At 45.8% G+C, this 21,194-nt stretch overlaps 1 protein-coding gene across 1 annotated transcript in view; it reads right to left on the reverse strand.

Moving 5' to 3' along the window:
- The window catches only part of GPC3 (glypican 3), a 147,348-nt gene extending 126,787 nt beyond the window's left edge, over positions 1-20,561 (reverse strand). Inside the window, exons 1-2 of the mRNA XM_009331761.1 lie at positions 20,420-20,561; positions 16,739-16,900 (exon numbers count right to left, since the gene is read on the reverse strand). Of these exons, the coding sequence (XP_009330036.1) occupies positions 16,739-16,900; positions 20,420-20,561 (304 nt within the window). The remainder of the gene's footprint in view (positions 1-16,738; positions 16,901-20,419) is intronic.
- Positions 20,562-21,194: the final 633 nt, after the last annotated feature.

Below are 21,194 nucleotides of genomic sequence, written 5' to 3' on the forward strand. Positions count from 1 at the left end.
GAAGGGAGGGGGGCCAGGGAGCTAAATGAACTATTAGCCACTGGCAGGTTAGAAAAGCAAACAAGTTTAAAATATAGGGAGCACGGAACCAAGTGCCTCTGCCTTGGGAGCGGGCTGAAAAGCTGGATGCTCTTCTGGAGAAGGGGCATGCAAAGCCTGGAGGAGAGCAAGGAGGCAAGACTTGATCCTCAGTCCCCAATCAGTCTTAAATTCCTTCTCCAACACCTCTGCACGCAGTGTGGCAACCCAAAATTATAATTGCCTATAGAGAGGATGGAAAAAAAGTGCTACATTGACACTATGTGTGTCTCAGAGGGATCCCTTAAGCCTCCCTTCAGTGCATCACCCAAAACAAGGCAGGGGGTCATCTTCAGAAATAACACGTAGAAGTCCTGTTTTCTGTCCCCTTTCACCCTTGAGCTTAGCTGCCATTGTTTTACTGCGACCTCAGCTCCAATACATGCACAAACACTCCTCCTGAAGCCTTCAAATATATCACAGTGAGTTATGTGCACTTTCAGACCTCTACAAAAACACAAGAGGAGATATATCTCTGCTCCCCAGGAGAGCCTTGGCAGAAAGGCTCAGACACAACGGGCATTGGCCATGGAAGACACCAACCCCACTTCCACAAGAGTTTTACAGCCCTAAAGATCTAAGGGCTCAGGTACACAACCGGACTTCATCATTTTGTGTAGCTAACAGCTAGTTTGAGTATCAAATCTTGGTATTAACAGGGCAGATTAGCTCCAATCCAGAGTAACTCAAAAGCGTAGTTTTGGTATGACTTAAAAATGAAGCTTTGCTCCAGCCTGCTGGCGGCCTTTCCACTTTTTATTGCCCCATGAACCACGATCAGCAATGTTACTCGCAGAATTGAGCAGCACTTTGTCCTCAGAAGGGTGACATCAGGCTCGACTTGGGCTACTGCAGCATCTTTTCTGCAGCTCCTGCCCCCTAAAACAGGCTCAACTCTTGTTAGAGATAAAATTGCACCTTTTTTTTTTTTCTTCTCTTATTCCATTTCTCCTCCTCTCCTCTGAGCACATTAAGGAACTCTGAACATTTTTCTGGCATATTCATAGTGTTCAGAGTCAAGTCCTTGTACAGGTGATCATTTCTCAGCCCATAAACTAAGTTCTCTTGCTGGATTAGTCCCCAAAGAGTTTAAAAAATGGTATTGAAGTGCTTTCCATGCAAGAATATCCACACGCTTTAATTTGCTCACGCTGACTCCTGCAGCATTGCAGACATGAATAAAAAAGGCACAGCCGTGTGTGCCTCAGAACAAAAATTTTCATTATGAATGCATCAGCATATCAGTAATAAACTCAAACTTATGAAAGATTTGTTTATGGACAAGATTTGTTATGTTCATCTATTACACAGACCGATTACAAGAAGAGTAGAACAGCAACAGGGACACCTGAGAAGGTCTGCATGACCACAGCAGGTATTACTCACGCAGATCGAGCTGTTAGGAGGTGACACATTCCTAACATCATATATACAGAGGATAAAAAGCCCTCTTACATTCTGCAAGCAAACTCACTTTAACTACAGCTTTTGAGTCCCTTCCAAATCTCTGAATGAATGATCACACTTCAGAACAGCACAATAGCTTTCTGCAACAGACATTTAGATTAAATATTATAACTGATTATAGGCAGAGCTGGTAGCCCTGCATATTACAGTTGCCTAATGCTTCTGATCTTTAGACCCTATTCCTACCTACCTATAATTTTGCCAAGCTCTAACCATCTGGACTGCAACTTTGCATGCTTTTTGTCTGCCTCAGGCAAATTTTAATTTCAGCCAAAATGGTTCGACTGCTTCTGAGAACAAGGCAGAGGAGAAAGATTTATCTTTTTTTTTTTTGCCTACAGTAAAAAATCCTGCTGACCTTTTCTTTAATTAGCTGAAGCATTTCCCAGACTTTGAAACAGAACTCGACTTTTGACAGGATTTTGTGAAAGTCTGTATAAACATGAACTTTTTTGCCACAGTTCAGGGGTGCGGCTGAGTTTGGCTTTTCTTGCTGTATCTGCAAGAATGTACCCAGATCCAACTCACTTGTGCTTTGAGGGGAGGGGGAGAGAATGAGAGTTGAAATTTTTTGGTTTTCAACCTTGAAATCTCCTGCTTTAAAAAAAAGAGCCCAGGTTTTGGTGCATTATTGCTCCTTTTTATTAACTTAAAGGCAAATTTGAAGTACTTGGAAGTTGGACACTGCTCCTCCAGCTCCTCGCCTTGCCACCTCCAGAAGTCGAAAGGTGTGGAGTGTAACAAAGCCAGCATTAACCAAAGAGGCTGTAGCCGAACCCAAGACACTGCAGTGAACACAATCAAAAAAGGTCTTAATTAGGCTCCTTCTGAATTTCAGTTTTTCTGTCTGTGGAAGAAACATGCTACTACTACTCAGCGTTGAACATCATGAAACAGCATGAAAATAAAGTATTCACATGCAATTGAAAATTTTGAAGAATTCTGTCCTTAAGTGTCATTTGAAAGTATTAAGAACCAGGCATCAAACAACAAGGAGAAAGAAAATGGCTCATTAAGAGACATTCATTCAGTGCCCTTACACAAGGGAAGAAGCTTGTGGAAAAATACACAACACTATAATTAAAGGCTGTTTCTAATGCACAGGGTACAAGAAACCAAACTGAGGTTGCAGAGACTGCCTAGTTTGCTCATAACCTTCATACACTTTTCACCCTCAATAATGTTCTTCTGATGCAGTTTTCTGAATGCAATTTTGCGATCTAGTTGTTGGTGTGAGACAAACCCAGGAGAATCAATGTGCATCTGAAGAGGTTGCTTTCTCCCAGCTCTGTATCTTCAAGATGCATTTCAGGATCAAATATTTACTTACTAGTGAGTATAATTATTTTTCATGCTTATGTCACAGTGAAGCATCACAGGCTAGAGAAATAACTGATTTTCAACCTCTTACCAGTTCAAAGACTGCCTTCTCATTTGATGTGAAGCATTTGCTTTTATTTAATACTAGTAATGCAGTGCACTTTACAGAGCATCTTCAAGGTAAAAATCTATGCAACCTACTTAAAAAATAGCATTATACTGTCCATTAGTTCAAGAAGTAGATTCTGAACCACATCCCTTAAAAAATGAACTATTTCCCCAAATGTCAAATGCACTGCTTATTCTTCACTGGTAGCAAAATGTGACGTACAGGGTCACTAATATCATTTCCAGGCCGTTACCTAAACAAACAGCCTACGAACAAAGCAAGAGAGGGGAAAAAGCAGCTTATCACCTCCAGCTTTAAAGCTGCTGCAAATTCCAACACGCAAGTGCTATCTCTCAGCAAACACAGATAGAAGAGCCACTCTGTATGGAAACATACCTTTATAATCTTTCTTCAGAAATCACAAAACTCATTCCCAGGGTCAATGAAGGCTACATCAGCGCAAGTTTCGAGGCAGACCTTTCCCCCCTTTTCAAGACTACCCATTTAAATGCAGGCACTTTCTTCATTTATTACAACGCTGCATCACACAACTTGCGGTAAGCACGTGACCTCCTGGTCACTGCAATGTGTGCTTTCCCCTCCGTGCCAGCCGACGGACAATGGATGCATCTCAGCCCCGTCTTCGGTCCCACCCGCAGTGGGGAGCTGCCATAGGAACCCAGCACAGCTGGGCAGATGTGAACCTACAGCAAACCAGGAGCTGTGCTGGGCTGTTCATATATGCACCAAACACCTGCAAAGCCTCCCAGTGTTCAGCCCCCAGCACATTCCACAGCAACGCCCCACCAGCCCAGAGGCCAGTCATCCTCCTCCTGTTGTCCCCGTGGTTTCTACTGAGCGTAAAGCCCGACACACAGCTCACCAAGCAGCCATGCCATCCTCCTGCAGGACCACAGGTAAAAGTAACCATCCCTTCCCCTAATCTCACCTAAAACCAGCTCACTGCCTAATCCCGGGACAGCCACGGGTCAGTCTCATACATATTGCTCATGTGCATCCATGGCAGTGCTTTTGCAGAGCTGGCTGCGGTGCCCCACATGCAAGAACTGCACTGCATGCAGCCTGATGGTCAAACATCATCTTCCTCCAGCCAGCACATACAGCTCTTCTGCAAAGAGAGGGAGGACCACTATTTATCACCCTGTCCTCCACAAGAGGCTGAACAGAAGACCACACCACCCAGCACTGGGCTCTTGCTATTCCCTCAGCCAAAAAAAAAAGTATGTGTTTTCAACATTTCTTACTGATGCACTGACAGCAGGAGGCAACTCCTCCTTACAGCAAACATTTCAGCCATAAGAAATGCTGTGCAAGAGATTCAGCATTGTCCTGGTCATTATTCTCTTTAGACAAGACTTTGTATTTAATTTTTTTTTAATGTCTTTTCTACACAAGAGGAGGCTTAGCTGCAGAACCATTCACCAGCTGTGCATCCTAGCCCTGCTTCTACCCAGCCGAGGGGGGCAATGCATTACACCACGTGTGAAAATCCTTCTCGGGCCATCTCAAAGACCTCCATCCAGCTCTCACTAAGTACCTAATAATTCCCAAAGGTTTCATAAGAAGGTTGATCACAGCTGTGCAGCCGGACATCAGAGACTGAGCACTCCCCTGACAAACAATGGCATAAGTAACGATCTTAAAAGCCTTGTCCAGAGGGAAGCTGTGCACCTAAATTAGCCAGTGTAGATTTCTCTAGTACAAATGGTAGTTCTCACCCCACCGTGATCTGGGCTGGCATACTCAGCTGAAGGACCAGGGATACTATTTCCTTCCATTTAAAGAACTATTTGGAATTTATGAGCCAATATTTAAGAACAGTTGATAGCCCACTTACATGGGAGATTCAAGCAGATTGAAATAATTTTGTAATTAAAAGGCAGTAAAAGCAGGTGTGTCATTTCAATATAATTCCTTGGAAATTCAGTAGCAATTTGATTTTATTTTTTTAATGAGATAGATTCAAGAGAATGCATTGATCTGATTAGCCTTCACATTCTTTCCTCCCCTTTTAGTGTAAGCCGATCTCCTTACATGGATTACTAGGCCTATTTAATTTCCTTTCCCTAAAAAAAGGAACATCATTTTTCACTGCAATCATAATAGGAATTTGACCAATACAAATGTGCTGCATTACTACAATCTGTTACTCACCAATTTCCTTCAAAAAGAGTGAATTCCAAAGCTATGAGCTGTAATCCTAGAGGCAGTCTTACTGCTCTCCACTGCTTTTGAAATTGCTTCTTTATGACACTCAATCATAAATTTTCTGACTTGAAGATGACAAATTTGGGAAGAGCTAATCAGCAACAGAATTTGTTTACCATTGATCTACACTGCTGTTTGTTTTGCCTTGTCTCAGAGGGTTGGTTTTTTTAATCTTCATTTTCTAACCAACAGGTTTATATGATTTCCTCCCCCCCCTCCATGTCCTGGTTTCAGCTGGGATAGAGTTAATTTCCTTCCCAGTAGCTGGTACAGTGCTGTGTTTTGGATTTAGGAGGAGAACAATGTTGATAACACACGGATGTTTTAGTTGTTGCTAAGCAGTGCTTACACTAGTCAGGGACCTTTCAGCTTCCCATGCTCTACCGACTGAGCAGGCTGGAGGGGCACAAGAAACTGGGGGGAGCACAGCCAGGACAGCTGCCCCAAACTGGCCAGAGGGACATTCCATACCATGGGACGTCGTGCTCAGTACAGAAACTGGGGAAAGCTGGCCGGGGGGGCCCGCTGCTCGGGGACTGGCTGGGCATCGGTCGGTGGGTGGTGAGCAATTGTATTGTGCATCACTTGTTTTGTATATTCTATTATTATTATCCCATGAATTTTACTTCCCCCCCCCGATTCTCTCCCCCATCCCACTGCGGGGGGGAGTGAGCGAACAGCTGTGTGGTGTTTAGCTGCCTGCCGGGTTAAACCACAACACCCAAGCACACATTCAGATGATTTTTTTTTTCCAATTAAGATATTTTTAAAATATTAGCAGATGAAATGTAGGAAGCACCACATATTTAATCTGTCATAGAAGATGCATTGGTTCATAGATGCATTACTTCATGGAAATGCATTTGCTTTCACACAATGAGAGTTTTGACTCGCCTCCTGTGCGGCGCCGACTGCCACATGCAAACCCAGTTGCCCAACTCTGACCCGCCAGTGTCACATGGGACAAATGGGCCCAATCCAGCATCACATCAAAACTGAGCCAAGAAAGCCAGCCAGTGTGCACACTGCAGCGATTACAGAGTCAATCTAACCACTGCTAAATCCAGCATCGGAAGTTATTCAGCTCATTGCATAAATATACCCTGAAGTATTTTCCTGTGCCTTTTTAGCATAAGATCTGAGCACGCCAAGGTGTCACCATCCAGGCAACGTCACTTCCAGGCACTACAGCAGAGGCAAGGGCAGGGAAAAAAAAGTCATTTCATCACATTGGTCACCAATTTCTATTTTGTGGCAGTTTTGAACTAATCTACAATGCAAAGCAGAACTGAAAACATTCTCAGGCATGCTGCAACCAACTCGTAATTCATCGTGGGCCGACAGGAACTGGTTTTGACTCCAGCCCTCCACCCACGCACCACTAGCAGCAGCACATAGGGTGCACGGGAGCAGCGATCAGCTGCAGTGTCATTGAGACTTTTGGATCAAGATTAAGAGCAAAAATATTTTCCCTTTGTGAGAAGAAAAACCTGTTAGGCCTATGTTTATCAGAAAGACAGAAAGGTTTAATCTTCTTATTGGCTTTTAAGAAGGGGGAAGAAAGCCCACCACAAAGAAGGCAACAGAACCAGCCAGTAACTATTGCATTGCTATTTTCAGCTGGGGAGAGCATTGCCAGCCCCGGGCACTAGTGAGACAAATGCCACCCCTTCCCAAACATTAATAAGAGTTGGGGTTCTTTCCAATCGCCTGGTAGGATCTGTCTCCGAGATGCACTTGGGTCACATTCCTCTGCAGCCAAGATGCAAGAGCTTTAATTTCAAAAGCAAAGCTTCTCATACACCCACACGACTCCCATACCCAGGACCTCGCGGCCCATACTGATGTTTCATCCCAAAAAGTGCTCCAGTTGGCAATACCATGGAAGGACAGCTGGAGGGTGCAGCAAGGGTGCCGCGTTACTTAGCCAAGCCTGCCACACGGTAAATCGTAGCTTTCAAATTCCATGTAGCCCAACCCAGCTATATGCAAGGGAGACAGCAGAGACTCTCCTAGCGCTTTGGCTCTGTTGCAAGACCTTAACCAGCAACCAGGTTCAACGTGCCCTAGCTGCTGGTCACCAGCCTGTTCCTGCCACCATGCAATGCCACGCTCGCCCCTTTGCTTTGCTGTGGGACCCAACCCTGCAGCAGGGAAAAACGGGGAGTTTAAGAGTGTCCTGGAAGCCACAGCAAGAGCTTTGGTCAATCTTTGGGAAGCACCAGGCCACCCAGAGGCTGCAGCTGAGCCCCCACAAACCCCAGAAACTCAGCCATGCCAAAACCTCCCAGGTTCCCAGCAGCTTGTATAATCAAGTTTACAGAAAGAGGACCTGCAGTGCGCCTTTAGCAACCTAAAAATGAGGCATTTCTTCCCCATTAGGCAAGTCTTCTCCCACACATGCATGCCCTCAGGGCTTTCTCCCTGTCAGAGCTTTCCAGCACTGTTGATGTCAGGCAAGTTACCCGTTGATGCAAGGAGGCTTCCTTTCACCCCTGTCACAGCTGACTTGGGTGGAGAAACTGCATCAGAGGCCCATCAAACCAGCTACATGGTGAAAATAGGTCTGGAGACTCTTCCAGCAACTCCAAAACTCAGCATATTTGCAGGGGACAGGACATGGGTCCTCTCCTGTTGTGCTGAGGGATGGCCACTATGCAACAACATGACCATCCTCCAACACCCACAGAGCTCCTGAAGCCATTTCATTTTGAGAGGAAGATGAGATGTTTTAAACACAGCTCAGTTCACTACTCTTGTGAATAAACACTATGTAGGCACTCACCCTTGCTGCCTGAACCCATAAAGCTACCAAGGCCCTTCAGAGAAGCAGACCTCTTGGCACACTCTGCTTGGTGGAGCAGAGAACGGACCACCACAGGGACACCACCTCTCTGAGGTGCACCAAGTATCCACCGACAACCCATAAAGCAACAGAAGATCCAAGAAGCTGCCAAAACAAAACCTACCTCAGAGAAACAGTATCCATGCAGCAAGCAACAAGGTCACCCTGAAGCAACGTCCAACACAGCATGCAACAAGGTCACCCCAGAGCAATGGTGCTGCATCTCGCAATACAGACACCTCCACTCCGAGGGCTGCAAGTAGACACAGCACCAGGTACGGCATCCCAGTGTAACTGGATGAAAGGGGTTTTCCAGGTAACACCTCCCCTAGGCACATCGGTCTGAACTGGACGCAGTCCAGCCTGCATCCCCTTCACAGCAGCAGGAGGAAAACCTAAACCCGAATGTTTAGATACTGTTGCCACAGAAACAAAACACAGGGAAGATCCCACATCCCTCAGCATCTCTCCACCACCCATGCGAGACACGTCTGCTTTATTTTCTAATGAGTAGTACGTACTATGAGTCTGCCACGCTCGCTTCTTTGCTGCTCTTGATATCGGAAAGAATGAGGACAGGCGTGCCTCTTCTGGGCTGAAGGAATAAAGCTAATTTCAAACTACTGCAGTTGAGTAGTGAAAAATTAGACCAAGACACTCCTATGATTTTAGAACATTTTAAGGATAAAGCCCAAAGCTTGAAAACTGGATTGTCGTTGCCTCCCGTGTGTCCAAAAGCTACACAGGCTTCTACGTGCCAGATAATCTAAGAGGCACTGCCTGCTATACACACTCGTGTAGAAAGCTCTCATCTGCCCTCACTATTTGAGTGGTGTTTTTCACAGATTAATATACTTTCACAGGAAAATGAAAGATTATAAATTGCTAACATTGATTTCACATCAGTGGTGAAGTCAGAGTGAGTAACACACCTGAGGTGACCCAGTCTGCTCGAGGGAACGTGAAACCACAGCGTATTGACAGTTTAATTGGCTCAGCAAGAGTTCATTTCCCTCAGATGAAATGCGCCATTGGCCATTTTATCACTATAGCTTATTGCTGCTTTAAAAGTAAAGTAGATGACAATCTAGCAAAATGTTTTCTCTACAGAGACAGTCCCTGCCTTTATTGCTGGGTGCTGGCTTCTTCCCCCCTTTCCTCCCCAGCAAACGCAAACCAGCTCTTGTTTGCATTTTAAGCACTTTGCACGATGAGAACGCCTCTACTTATCCTTTCAGGCCAAGAGATGGAAGATGCTGCCGTGCCCATTTCTGTACTGGAATTACAAAGGAAAAAACAAAAAAAAAATTCAATGGCACCAAGCAGCTCTATAAATACCACATTCAAGGGTAACACGACATTTATATCATCCTACTACAAGATAGAAAGATGTAATTTGACTGCTTTATAGCATTAGGAGGCAATTTAAGACTGTTAGTACTTGAACTATCAAAAGATGATAACTTGCAGCTCAAAAGGTAATTACAGAAAACAGCCCACTTGTAGAAGCGGGAGACTTGAAGGAACACAGGAGCCCTCGCTCCCTGGTTATCTCGCAATTCGCGCTCTGACGGGGAACGCAGGCAGAGGATCGTGTTTTGCCAGCACGGGTTCAGAGCAGACGGGACAGAGGCAGCACCACCACACTGCACAACACAGGGACGTGGAGGAGCTGCAGAAGACACCGCAGGCATCTCAGCAAGGCCATGATGCTCCTGCAGAGACCCAGCTCAGACACCTCCCCATCCAAAAGGTCCACATCTCCTATGGAGGCAGAGCACCACAGACACAAGAGTGCTGCACAAGGGTGCAGCATCTGCCACGGCCCTGCCCAGGGAGCAGCCCCAGGGTGCCCATGGCCAATGCCTCCCTATGCCCCTTGGAAGCAGGGGAGCACCATCCCCTTTCACAGCAGAAAAGCAGCGGCAGAGCTGGCAGGGGACAGTACTCCGGCAGCAGAAAGCAGGTCCACAAGTATCCAGGAATTCCTCCGCACACTTTGAACTGGAGACCCCTAAGCCCTGACACCAAGCGCAGTGTTTAAAAACTGCTGAAGCAGCATGTAGGCAGTTACAAAAAGCCTGCTATTAACCTCCAAGCCTCATTTCACCGATGAGGAGAAAGGCGTCAGCAGTATTTAATTGCAGGGTAAAAACAAAGAGAGGCAGGACACAGGGAAGGGATCTCAACCACACGCAACTCCCCATGGCTGCACCCTTCAAGCCACAGAGACCCCAAAAGCAGGGGCTGGGGGGCCAGGGACATCTCCTGCCACACACTTCACTCCTCCACAGACGTGCCAGGGAGTTGCTGCTAGCCCTCTGCAAAAGGCACAATGCAGCTTCTTCCTACAGCAGCCAACCTATGGATACTCAAAATGGGGACCCCACAGGGGCCCTCTCTGCATGGAAATGGAGATGGGAGCACGAGAGGCCATCGGTGTGGGTATTGCAGAGCTTAAACGGGGATGCAGGCAAACAGCAGCAAAAGCCAACAAGCTCCCTCCTGCAAGAAGGCGCCCCAAACGTGCATGCCAAGCTCTCCATCAGCTGTGAGCCAGGGCTGTGCAAAACTGTCCAAGATGCATCAGGATTTTGGAAGATGAAGGGAAATGTGACCACTCTAGCATTGACTGAAGCAGGGGAGAGGGAGAGATATGAGCCCCATATCTCAGGCTCAGCGTCACGAGGAGCACAGAGAAGCTCCTCCGGAGAGCAGCCCCGTCCAGCACACCCAGAGCCTGGCGAGCCGCATGCCAACACCATGCTGGCATTGAAACTCCAGGCAGCGAGAGGAAGAAACAAAAGCAAAACCAAACATCTTTCAAAATCTCCCTTCCCGGTAGTGTGCACTGTCATGCAATACTTCCAAACCCATGGTTTATGTGGCTCAGGAGGGCAGTTTCATGCCCTAACTCCTGCATGATGGATTTTACAATTTGTTAAAGAAACTCATCAATCCTCAGCAGTCATTTTTAATGCCCAGAGCCTCCACAAACTCCTGCATTTTGCTGATCCTCCAATTTCAAATCATTTGAAACTGCTGCTACTATTACAGCTCTGTTCCTAAAGCTAAGCATTATAGCACACTCCAGACTTCCAGCTTCGTATGCTAGTGTAATAAACAGATTAACTGTGATTTATGAACAGTAAGTTCTGGTTATTTGAAAGGAAACATTACCTCCCTAGACCAATTCTGACAACCGGAGATCTCATTATGCAGAGAGCTCTTTCCACCTACCTGTAATCATCGGTTTAGAACATCGTTACTAACCTGGGAAACGTATCGCCGTAGTTTTCCACTACAAACTTTGTGCATCCAAAGCATCTGGCAGGAACCACTGCCAAAGGCAGAATACCAGCCTGAATTGACCCAGCAAGACAATTCCTATTTTAAATACACACTAATAAAAAAATTAAAACAACAAAACAAGAAGCTTTCAGAGAGGAGAACTGCCACTGTGGAGATAGGTGCATCAGAGAAGGATGCAGCAAGACTTCAGTTGCAGAGGACTAATTAGGAGCAGGAATTATAAGATGACACAGAGATCTATTTGTGGTGCTTATTTACTTGTAAAGTCTAATTAGAGTTTTAATATTCTCTTCCAAAAATGAATTCATTCTTTGAGTCCACTCTAAAATGTCAGCTTAATATTTTACAAGACCACAAGCAAGAGTTCACATTTTCACATGCACTTTTCACAACACACCTGCAGCTATTAAGCTGACCGCCCCACTCATATCACATTTGACTACGCTAAGAATCCTTTTTTTTACATTTATTCAGCTAACCATAATCACTTTTCTCCTGCATAGAAAAGCTGTGCAAGAAGCCTGGCCAATGATCCAAACCTGCCCACTGGTTAGACATCCGAACCCCCACACACACAACAACTGTGGCCCGCTGGTCCCCAGGGCGCATCTCCCCTCTGCAGGGCTGGTTCAACTCCAAGACCTCCCAACTCTCAGCACCTCTCACCTCCACTGCTTTACACATTCAGAAACAGTTATTAACTTTCCAAGCTAGAGACTTCTCCCATTTGCCCCGTATCGCCTCCTTCCTCCCTCCCCACACTGTAAGCGACAGCAGTCTGCAGAACAGTGAGGTGCTAAAGCCCATCCAAGGCTCCTCCTGCTGCCAACACCTGAAAGACCCTCCTGCACTGTCAGACTTAATTGGCTTAAAGACGCTGGAGTATTAAACTATTCCAAACGATAAGACACAAGCTCTGCTGGGCAGCGCTGGTATCAGTGGACCCTTCTCGGCAATTAATGTGCAATAGCTCCCACCACGCAGCCCATCTCTTCTCACCTAATTGATACTGCATGCATCTTGGATTTACCCATGCAAGGCGTAATTACTAAAGATAAAAGTTTTCATATACTTAAACCTCTTTAATAGAATAAAAAGAAATCTCAACTCCCTTACCTTGACTCTAAAGTAGTAACAGCGGCTCGTGAAAAATGAAAAGCCTTGAAGGATTTGGAATAAGAAACTTGGAAAGACAATCGCTGATCTTTTATCTTCCAGACTTCAAGCAGAATCAAGTTCTTCAAAGAAAACCCAATAAAGCCCAGACATTTTCATCATAACAAAATAAATAATTCAGTCATACTTTAGAGGACTCCGGCATTAGGATCGGCTATTTGATATATTTGTGGCTTAGGTGCCTCTAAACTTATTAAAGATAACCTGATAGAAGCTTGCAATGTCAAAACTGCCTTCATTTCTGACAGATATGAATGGATAGTGTAAATAACTATAAATAACCAAAATGGCTGCATTTATGCCTAATGGAAGATTTACAGCCTTCAGAGCCACCTGGTAGGACTAAGAGTTACAGCTCTGCCTTCATCCTACTGCAGCACGCAAGGGGAGATGAATTGGCATCCTCCCCACGCCGCCTGCTCTGCCAGAACCAGCGAGGGCTCAGCTCCGGAGGGGAGAAGAAACAGAATTCTCCCACAAATAAGAGAACGCCATACACATACAGGCAGGTTTATCCACGGTCTTCCCAGAAACTACTCTGAAACACGCATCCCAAAAGCCCCTCAAATCTCCATAGCCCCTGCAAGTTCCCCTTAGGTACCCAACAGAGCTCCTTTTGTCTTCCAGCTGCCATTTGCAGAAGGTTAAATGGCATTGCCTTTGAGAGAGAACAGATCAGATCTTAATTTAAACCTACAGGCTTTCACCAAGGGGAATTCAACTGCAGCATCCTGGCCAATTTTCCAATGCAGGTAATTGCACTCCTGCCTTCCCACCATCCCTCACATTCCCAACAAAGTCCCAGCAGCTCTGCAGCCCCACAGGAGCCACCTTTCACAAAGCTGAGCTATTCAGATTTAATATTTAGGAAATCAGTAGGATTTGTTGAGGGCGCTTTTTTTGTTGTTGTTTTAATAGAAAAAGATTAGGTGGTGGCAGGGCCAGAAACCCCCCACCAAAAAGCCAAGATCTAAAGTCAGGAGAAAGAGAGGGGAGAAAGCAAACTGTAGGCAGGGCTCTCGCCGTTTGCCACAGCAGGTTAGTTGCACTAACTCACCGGTTAGTTTGGATGAGAACCCCAGAGCAATACTAAATGTCACTTGACAAAAGACACTTGAGCAAGTTTTGAAGCGATGTGGTTCAGCCTAGCTTCACGGTACGGAACGTAGCTGCCATCGGCTGAGAACCTGAACCGGGAGGTGCACACACAGGCAGATACCAGCACGGATACACCGCATGAAAGTGAAAAAACCTGCCCCCAAAGAAATTCTAGAGCAAGATTTAACTGCAGTCAAGGCAGCTGCAATCCATTTTAACAGTGTCAAACACAGCAAGTTTCCAAAGGATTAAATCACTACTTAAATCATCTTCATAATTTCGAAAAATGCCTGTAAGATAAGACCAGGAGCTAATTGTACCATTTAAATTTAGTGAAGGGAGGATTTTTTTGGTTGAGATTTTTCCTTCTTAACTGCAATAAAGAAAAAGCCCAAGGGTCCAAAATTAATAATCTAATAAACTTTGCTAAGTGAACATTGTAACAGATAGGCCTGGATGAGATTTTCTGTAAATGCCAGACAATTTCCCTTGATCTTTATGAGCAGAGATGCTGCTCTAGCTTCAGCGGGAAGAAATCAAATTTGGTGCAAAATAATAACATCTGGGTGAGATTTTTTTGTCAAACTAGCAGTCCCTTTAGATGGCAGGCTAAAAACATTAAAGTTAACTCTGAAGGGTTTCACATTTGTGTTTTTAATATGAGCGGTTAGGGTATGTTTCCATACCAACATATTACCCTGCTCTAACGAGCAGTGCAATTACCCATCCTCAGTGCAGGATCCCCAGCAGTCGCTGGGGTCCGACCCAACGCAAGACACACACGGAGAGCTTTCTCCCTTGCCGGTGAGAGCTGTCGTTGCTTTGAGCTATCCCACTCCTATGGTCCCAATTCCTGAAGCCACAGGGCATCTGTCCCCAGCTTCAAGCAGAGACACCATATGGGACAGGACCTGCAGGAGATGCTCAGGGACCACAGGGGCTCCAACAGCGGTCACGAGTGCCTCTTCCCTGACCACTCCAGCATCCCCCCTGTAGCTGAACGCAGCCTGCACAGCCCCAGGCACACCCCTGCCATGGGCATCCTACGCTCCCCAGCTGTGCCAGGGCAGCAGCAAGTTTTCTGACCTGCAACCAGCTGTCATAGCACATACCTTGGCAATGTGGGAGGAAGCAAACGGCACACTGGTGGGGCTTGATTTGAGACATCACACCCCAGCACCAGATCCCTTACTTAGCGATACCTTGAGACAGAAGCCTGTCCCCTACCATGAGCAGTGCCAAGAAACAAGAAAACAGACCGCCGTATGTTGGGTCCGAGCACAATTTCTATAGCTGGAACAGCCTCTGGCACTGCAGCCATCAAAATACTCTTAAACAAGCAGCAATCAAAAGATCCACCTATTAAAAAAAAAAGTGTTGTTCTACAGACTTTGAGACTAAATTTAAAGATAACAAAAGTACATGATTTTCAAAGTCTAATGAATTGCCCTTCCAAGTTCAAAACACTTTATACGAGGTAATTAAAGTGAGCTCCTCAATGGTTCCAGCTAGGAATTCCTCTTCTACAATGGGATTGCAAAAGATCTTTAAAATTAGTCACGATCTTTTTTATAAGCAGAAGTGGTCAGGAATTCTTCAATTAAATGCTTTTCTTCCCCACCACCAAGAAGAATGGCAATTCAGCATTCAGCAACATCAGCTCCAAAACCCCTGCACAGGCAAAGGGCTCTCATGGCCAGGATGGAAGTCACAGTTAAAAAAAAAAGGAGGAAAAAAAAAAATTCAGAGCAAGGGATTCAGCTTTCTCCAGAAGACACAGAAAGTTCAGAGCTAGAGCACCTGACTCTGCTACGCTATGCACAACCTGGGCGTCACTGGGTGTCATTCCTACACACAATAAGAACTCTAACATTACAATGTTTTTGTCAAATGGTAGGGGAGGAGGTAGGCACTTTGTATTCCAGCCAGGTTATTCACCATTTCTGAAGCTAGTCCACATTTCCAATGCCTAGGAAACCAATCTCTCGTTAGTTTTACCTCATTCTGTTTAGCAGAATTGGAACTTAATAGTCACTGCATTAAGAAGCGTTGGAAAAAATATGCTGTTACCTCCTCAGCAATTTATTTGATCTTACGTTGAGAAAGACAACACATTAGACTTCATCAGTCAGTTGTGGACCAGAACAAAGCTTTCCCGTGATCCCACAGGCTTCAGAAGGCTTTGGGTCCTGCTGTTACTGAGGCATGAACAAAAATAAATCAATTATTCTGCAAAAATATCAGCATGAAGGAAAAAACGCTTGATTGCTCATGCCTTCTTTTTTAAATATAGGCAAAAATGCCATTAATACAGAACGATGGAATCTCAATAGGAGAGCACTCAACAAACAAGCAATCATTTCACCGCACATTAACCATGGATGGAATAAGTTTTGCTTGCGTAAAGGCCCTAAAAACACGTTTGCAGATTTAAGTAACACAAACTGGTGTGTATCCACAGCAGAACACATTTGTCAAAGGCCAGTTTTGCTAAAGAGACAATACATCACATTAACATCAGAAAAAGAAGAGAGCTGCCACCACATAGTGTGGCATCAGGTTATCAAGCACTCAGATATCCCATGGCGAGCACCAGGGACCACACTTGGGAACAAGGCAGCCTCTACCCACCTTCACATGGAATAGCCAGCTTTGTTTTGCGGTGGATAACAGTAATCAATACACACGCTTTAGTCAGATGCTTACCAAGCATTACACTGGGTTTGCAACCAGATCACATTGCTGCAACATGGTTTTTGGGACTGGCAGAATCACGCAAGATGGTACTTGCACAGATAGTTTAATTCTTGGCGAAGTGGGTTTTTCATTTATTTTTAAATTTGCACTTGAAAAGGTTTAGTCTTTAAATTTACATTTGCTGTTTCAGCTACAGGAATATTTAGGACAAGCCCTGCAGAGCAGCCATATACCAAACCAGGTGTATTATTTATTGTAAATAAGCATATATAATATATACAAACGTATGAAAACAAGTGAACAGAAAGCTTCCAGCCACCTGCACATCTGATTGCCAGGTCCTGAGGAAGAGGAGCAGAAGTCCCTCCTCCTCCCACCACGTCTCTGGACCACTCCCCAGCGCTCACCTTGGAAGACAGCAGCATTCTGGATGACGAGGAACTTCAGCTCCGTGCTGGCAGACTGCAGGAGCTGCTCCATGTTCAGGCGGGCTGTTGCCTGGTACTTCTCCTCCATCTTCCTCGAGCAGCACGTGGAGCCCTTCGGGATACATACTTGCAGATCAGACCCTGGAGAGACACAAAAGAAGGACAGAAAATTTGCATTAGGAGGTGGAATTGCTGGGAACGGAGAGGAAACCAACTCCATACGTTGGTATCGCTGCGACTACTGTTTGGGCAAATTGATGACATCTCTGGAATTTGTCCTGAGCAAGCAGCTCAGGAAGACCACCGATGAGGCAGAACCGGGATTGCTGAGCAACAGCCCCCAAGAGCTTGCTATGCACACATGCAGCACGCTGCTTGCTTTAGCTCCCACACACCCCATCCACTGATGTGCCGGTGCTGAGCAGAGCGATACAGAGCATCACCCTGCTGTCTCCCGCATGCCTACCAGCACATTGGTAAGGAGCTGCAGGCAGCCAGAAGAGATAGAGCAGGGGATGCAAAAAGGAGCCAGGATTTGAAGTTGTGAATTTACAATGAATAGAGCAACGCACGTAGCTCAGCATGCAGGATATGCTTGGAATTTGCATAAAGACTTAAAACAAATAACAACTGCATTATTTGCCTGTGATCTCCATCCTTTTGTATCCACAGCAATAACAGTAACAACAGGAGGGCACAACAATAATGGTTTACTTCTTTTTTTAGTGCAGACTTCTAAATTGTACATATCTTTTGAGCCCTCCCACCAATTTCGCCATGCCATCCTTCCTCCATCACAACAGGCAAAGCCCAAAGTTCACTTGTGCAAGCCCCACTGCAGAGGGACAAGTCCCGAGGCATGCACTGAGCACTGCAAAAGGCAAGTGCCCTTGCAGCAGCAGACATGCAACCGCATGGATGCATGGGCAGCACCTCCACCCATTCACCAGAATGGTACAAAAGCCAGGGTATAAAGGCAAGAGGAGCATCGCTTGCTCTGGCATCTCAAGCTGCAACTCAAAGCACTGATCAGTGATCCTAAATTTTTGGTTTTGACATTCCCAAAGCTCTCACTCCTGGAGGTAGGAGACAAGGTTAGCTTTCATTTTCAGAAAAGTGTTGTTAGCTAAAAGGTGATAAATAAAATCTAGAAAATAAAATATTCATCTTTTGGGTTCAGACAACAGGAGAAGATGGAACAGAAGAGCTGGAAGTGGCAGCAACAAAAGAAGTCTCATTCTCAATCAACTTTCAGTAGCAAACTGTGGCCCTGCAAACACAAACAGAGCAACAAACTCATATCAAAGCAGCCACCCTCATCATGCAAGATGTGTTCATCTAATCTGATGCTGCTGTTAGAAACTCAAAGAGTAAGCAACAACTCCATTAAAAATGGCTATCCAGGGCCAGACAGCAGCAAGAACCTTCCATTTCAGCATCTGCCACCTGAACTGCAGCGTGCCCCTGTCATGCCAGTGCAGGAACAGCTCCCCGTTACGCTCAGCACTACCCAGAACCAGGATTAGGAAGCAGTCCCCAAGCCAGCGACCAACAGCCCAGACAGGGCTGAAGGCTCCATGCGCCCCTCAGCCTTCGCTCTGCTTTCCCATTTGCTATAGAGGTTTTTTTCCCCTCAATAAAAGCAAGTTTGGTAATTTACATCTTTGCTCCGGAAGGATTACGCATCCTTCCAGGTTTCCCTCTCCTCTCCTTCTTAAGAGTCTTTTATCACATCCACTCTCTCACTAATTACTAGAAAGTGTCAAAAGTCACTTTTGTAAGTGCACTCTAGAAGAACAGGATTAATATTCATGTCAGTTCAATGGTGTACCTCCTAAAGAAGAGTCATGCACACTGTGGAGGGAAAAACAGCTGTCAGGGCTCGGGAGCAGCGACAGCAGAAACCCTCCTCCCTGGCACAGCCTGGGAAAAACACAGCGAAACACTTCACCTGCAGCATGCATTTCACATGCGGAAAGGAGCTTTAACCAACGCAAGTCCTGCCGTTGCTGCAAAACGACGCATGGTGAAGGGGGAGAAAGAGGCACAGCCCAAGGCTGGGCCCGCAACACCATCCCAGCTCCATCCCTACCCGCTGCCTCAGTTTCCCCTTCTGCAAAACAGAGTACACAGCATAAATTCCTTCATCAAGCCCTCCAGCAAAAAGCCAGCACCAGTGACATCTAAAGATCGAGTCTCAGCGGTTCGTCAACTAACCCACTCCAGAGGAGCACAGTGACAGGTATTTCATGCATTGAAAAAATAACAGGGACCATTAAAACTGCGTAACAGCAAGACACTGTGCTAATGAGAGAAGCGGTTATGTAACAGCAAGTTAAAGAGGTTTTTTAAAGTCAAATCCAAGTCAATTTACACTGCAAAAAGGCTTAGCATGGTCCCTTTAACACTACAATACAGCCATAAATTTCTTGTTAATACAAAGCTTATTTCCTCTACATTTATTATATTAGGACACATTTCAAATTAAAAAAAGCAGCCTTCCATGATTAATGGAAATACCAATATAGAAAATCTGAGAGTTGGCAATTAAGAGATCTGTGCAAGTGAAAGCCAGGGATAGGAAGCAGCAAGGTCATCTACCCACCTCCCAACCTTCTTTTTAGCAATTAAGCCAATTTCTCCCCTTAAATGGATTTTTATTTTTGTGAAATAAGTAAAGACAGACGCATACTATAGCAGGGCAATCACAGAGGAGGAAAAAGCCTGGGAATTAACTCTGACAGCTTAAAACGAGATAGCCAACTAACACCGATAACCAGAAACGTCATGGTAAATGCAACCGGTCAATACAGGCAGGACAGGCTCTTATCAGCTACCAGGGACAAGGTCCTTCTTGGCGCAGAGCGTTGCTACAGAGCGCCAGGGAACGGGGGCCTGACTCCCATCTGCCAGTTGTTTTCTGTATATGGCTTTCCCAGACGGCGAGCAGACCCATCTGTAAGTCCCAACAGTAAGGAAAGGAGGTTTTGATGCCCAGGACCCTGCTCCCCCAGGAGCCACTAACCCACCTCACTGACCCCAGCCCCAGCAGGCACCGATGAAACAGGGACAGCACTTTTTGACCTGCAAGTACATTTGGGGTTTATTCATGCCATTGCTTGGAGGACCCTCTTCTGCACTCATGCCGCAGCACCACCCAAGAGACCCAGATCCTGCACCCCAAATGCTAGGAGCTGTGCAAACCGTGCGTGCTCCAGAAGCGTGGTGGATGCAGAGACACGCAAGCCTGGAAACACGCCACAAGCCCACGAATCAGACACTAGCATGAATTAAACTGCCACACATTTTTGGCTCCATAAACGCAATGGAAAAGGTCCTGTGAGTCATCAGATCCTACCCCCTGCCTCCCAGTCCACCCCCTCTAGGCATTTTATCTAACACAAACACCTCCAGCGATAGCTCCGACTTGTGAGATAGCAAAGCCCATTCCGCTGCCTAATGGCCCCTACTGTTAAGGCTGTTTTTATCTCCCAACCTACACACACCCCCCTTTTTCCTAAAGTTTCACGCCATTACACCTCATAATGCCAGTCTCAGCCCTTGCAAACAACCTCATCATTACAAATTCATTTTTGTAAAGAAAGTATCCCACAAATTACTCTAACAGTTTTATTAAATTGCATTTGGATGCTCACATACCAATCTTCGCACGATGAGTGATACCGATGCCAAGCACAGGAGCCTGACCCTCCAACACCCAACTCCCATGGGTGAGAAGGAGCTGGATGCGGCCCCTGCCATAGGCGCGCGGACGCCAGGCACCATCAGAGCGCTGTGCCATTTATGCCATCTTGGGGAACAGCAGTGTAAATGCTCCAGTAACTTTGCATATGCTCCTAGCTGACAGAAATAATCTCTACAGCTGCAGTAACTTCAGCAGCACCCTGCCTCTTCCTCCTCCTTCTGACACAGGGAATTTTTACTGAACACTGGGTAGCAGTGAATGTAAAGCATTAAATTTGACTCTGATGTACAATTATTCCCACAGAGAGGTGGTTAGTACAGCAGAAGTGAAAATAATTTCAGTGGATCAAATGTCAAAAAAAAACCACCCCTTGAGATCATCTGCAGGCGGCTGTGAACTCCTTCGTGAGGCTGAAGGATTATATTTTGATTTTAAGCATCCCAGGATAGCTCCAACCCTGTCATCAGATACAGGCAGACAAGCCGTGCTTTCCACTGGGGCACGCAAGCCTGCCCACCCAGATCCAACAGCAGCTTAAATCAGATTAACATTTCCCCCGAATTTACCCCAGGCATTGCCAAAATGAGAACCTGGCCCTGCTTAATGTTACTGCAGCCTCTCCCCATGCGACAGGAGGGGTCTGTCCCCCCATGCAACAGCACCCTTCACCTTCTGCAGTCTGGAAACACTGGAGGGCTTCGTCCCAGCCTCTTAGCTCACCGGTTTGTA

The sequence above is a fragment of the Pygoscelis adeliae genome, unplaced genomic scaffold (genome assembly GCF_000699105.1).
Source record: "Pygoscelis adeliae isolate BGI_AS28 unplaced genomic scaffold, ASM69910v1 Scaffold79, whole genome shotgun sequence".
Taxonomy (NCBI): Eukaryota; Metazoa; Chordata; class Aves; order Sphenisciformes; family Spheniscidae; genus Pygoscelis; species Pygoscelis adeliae.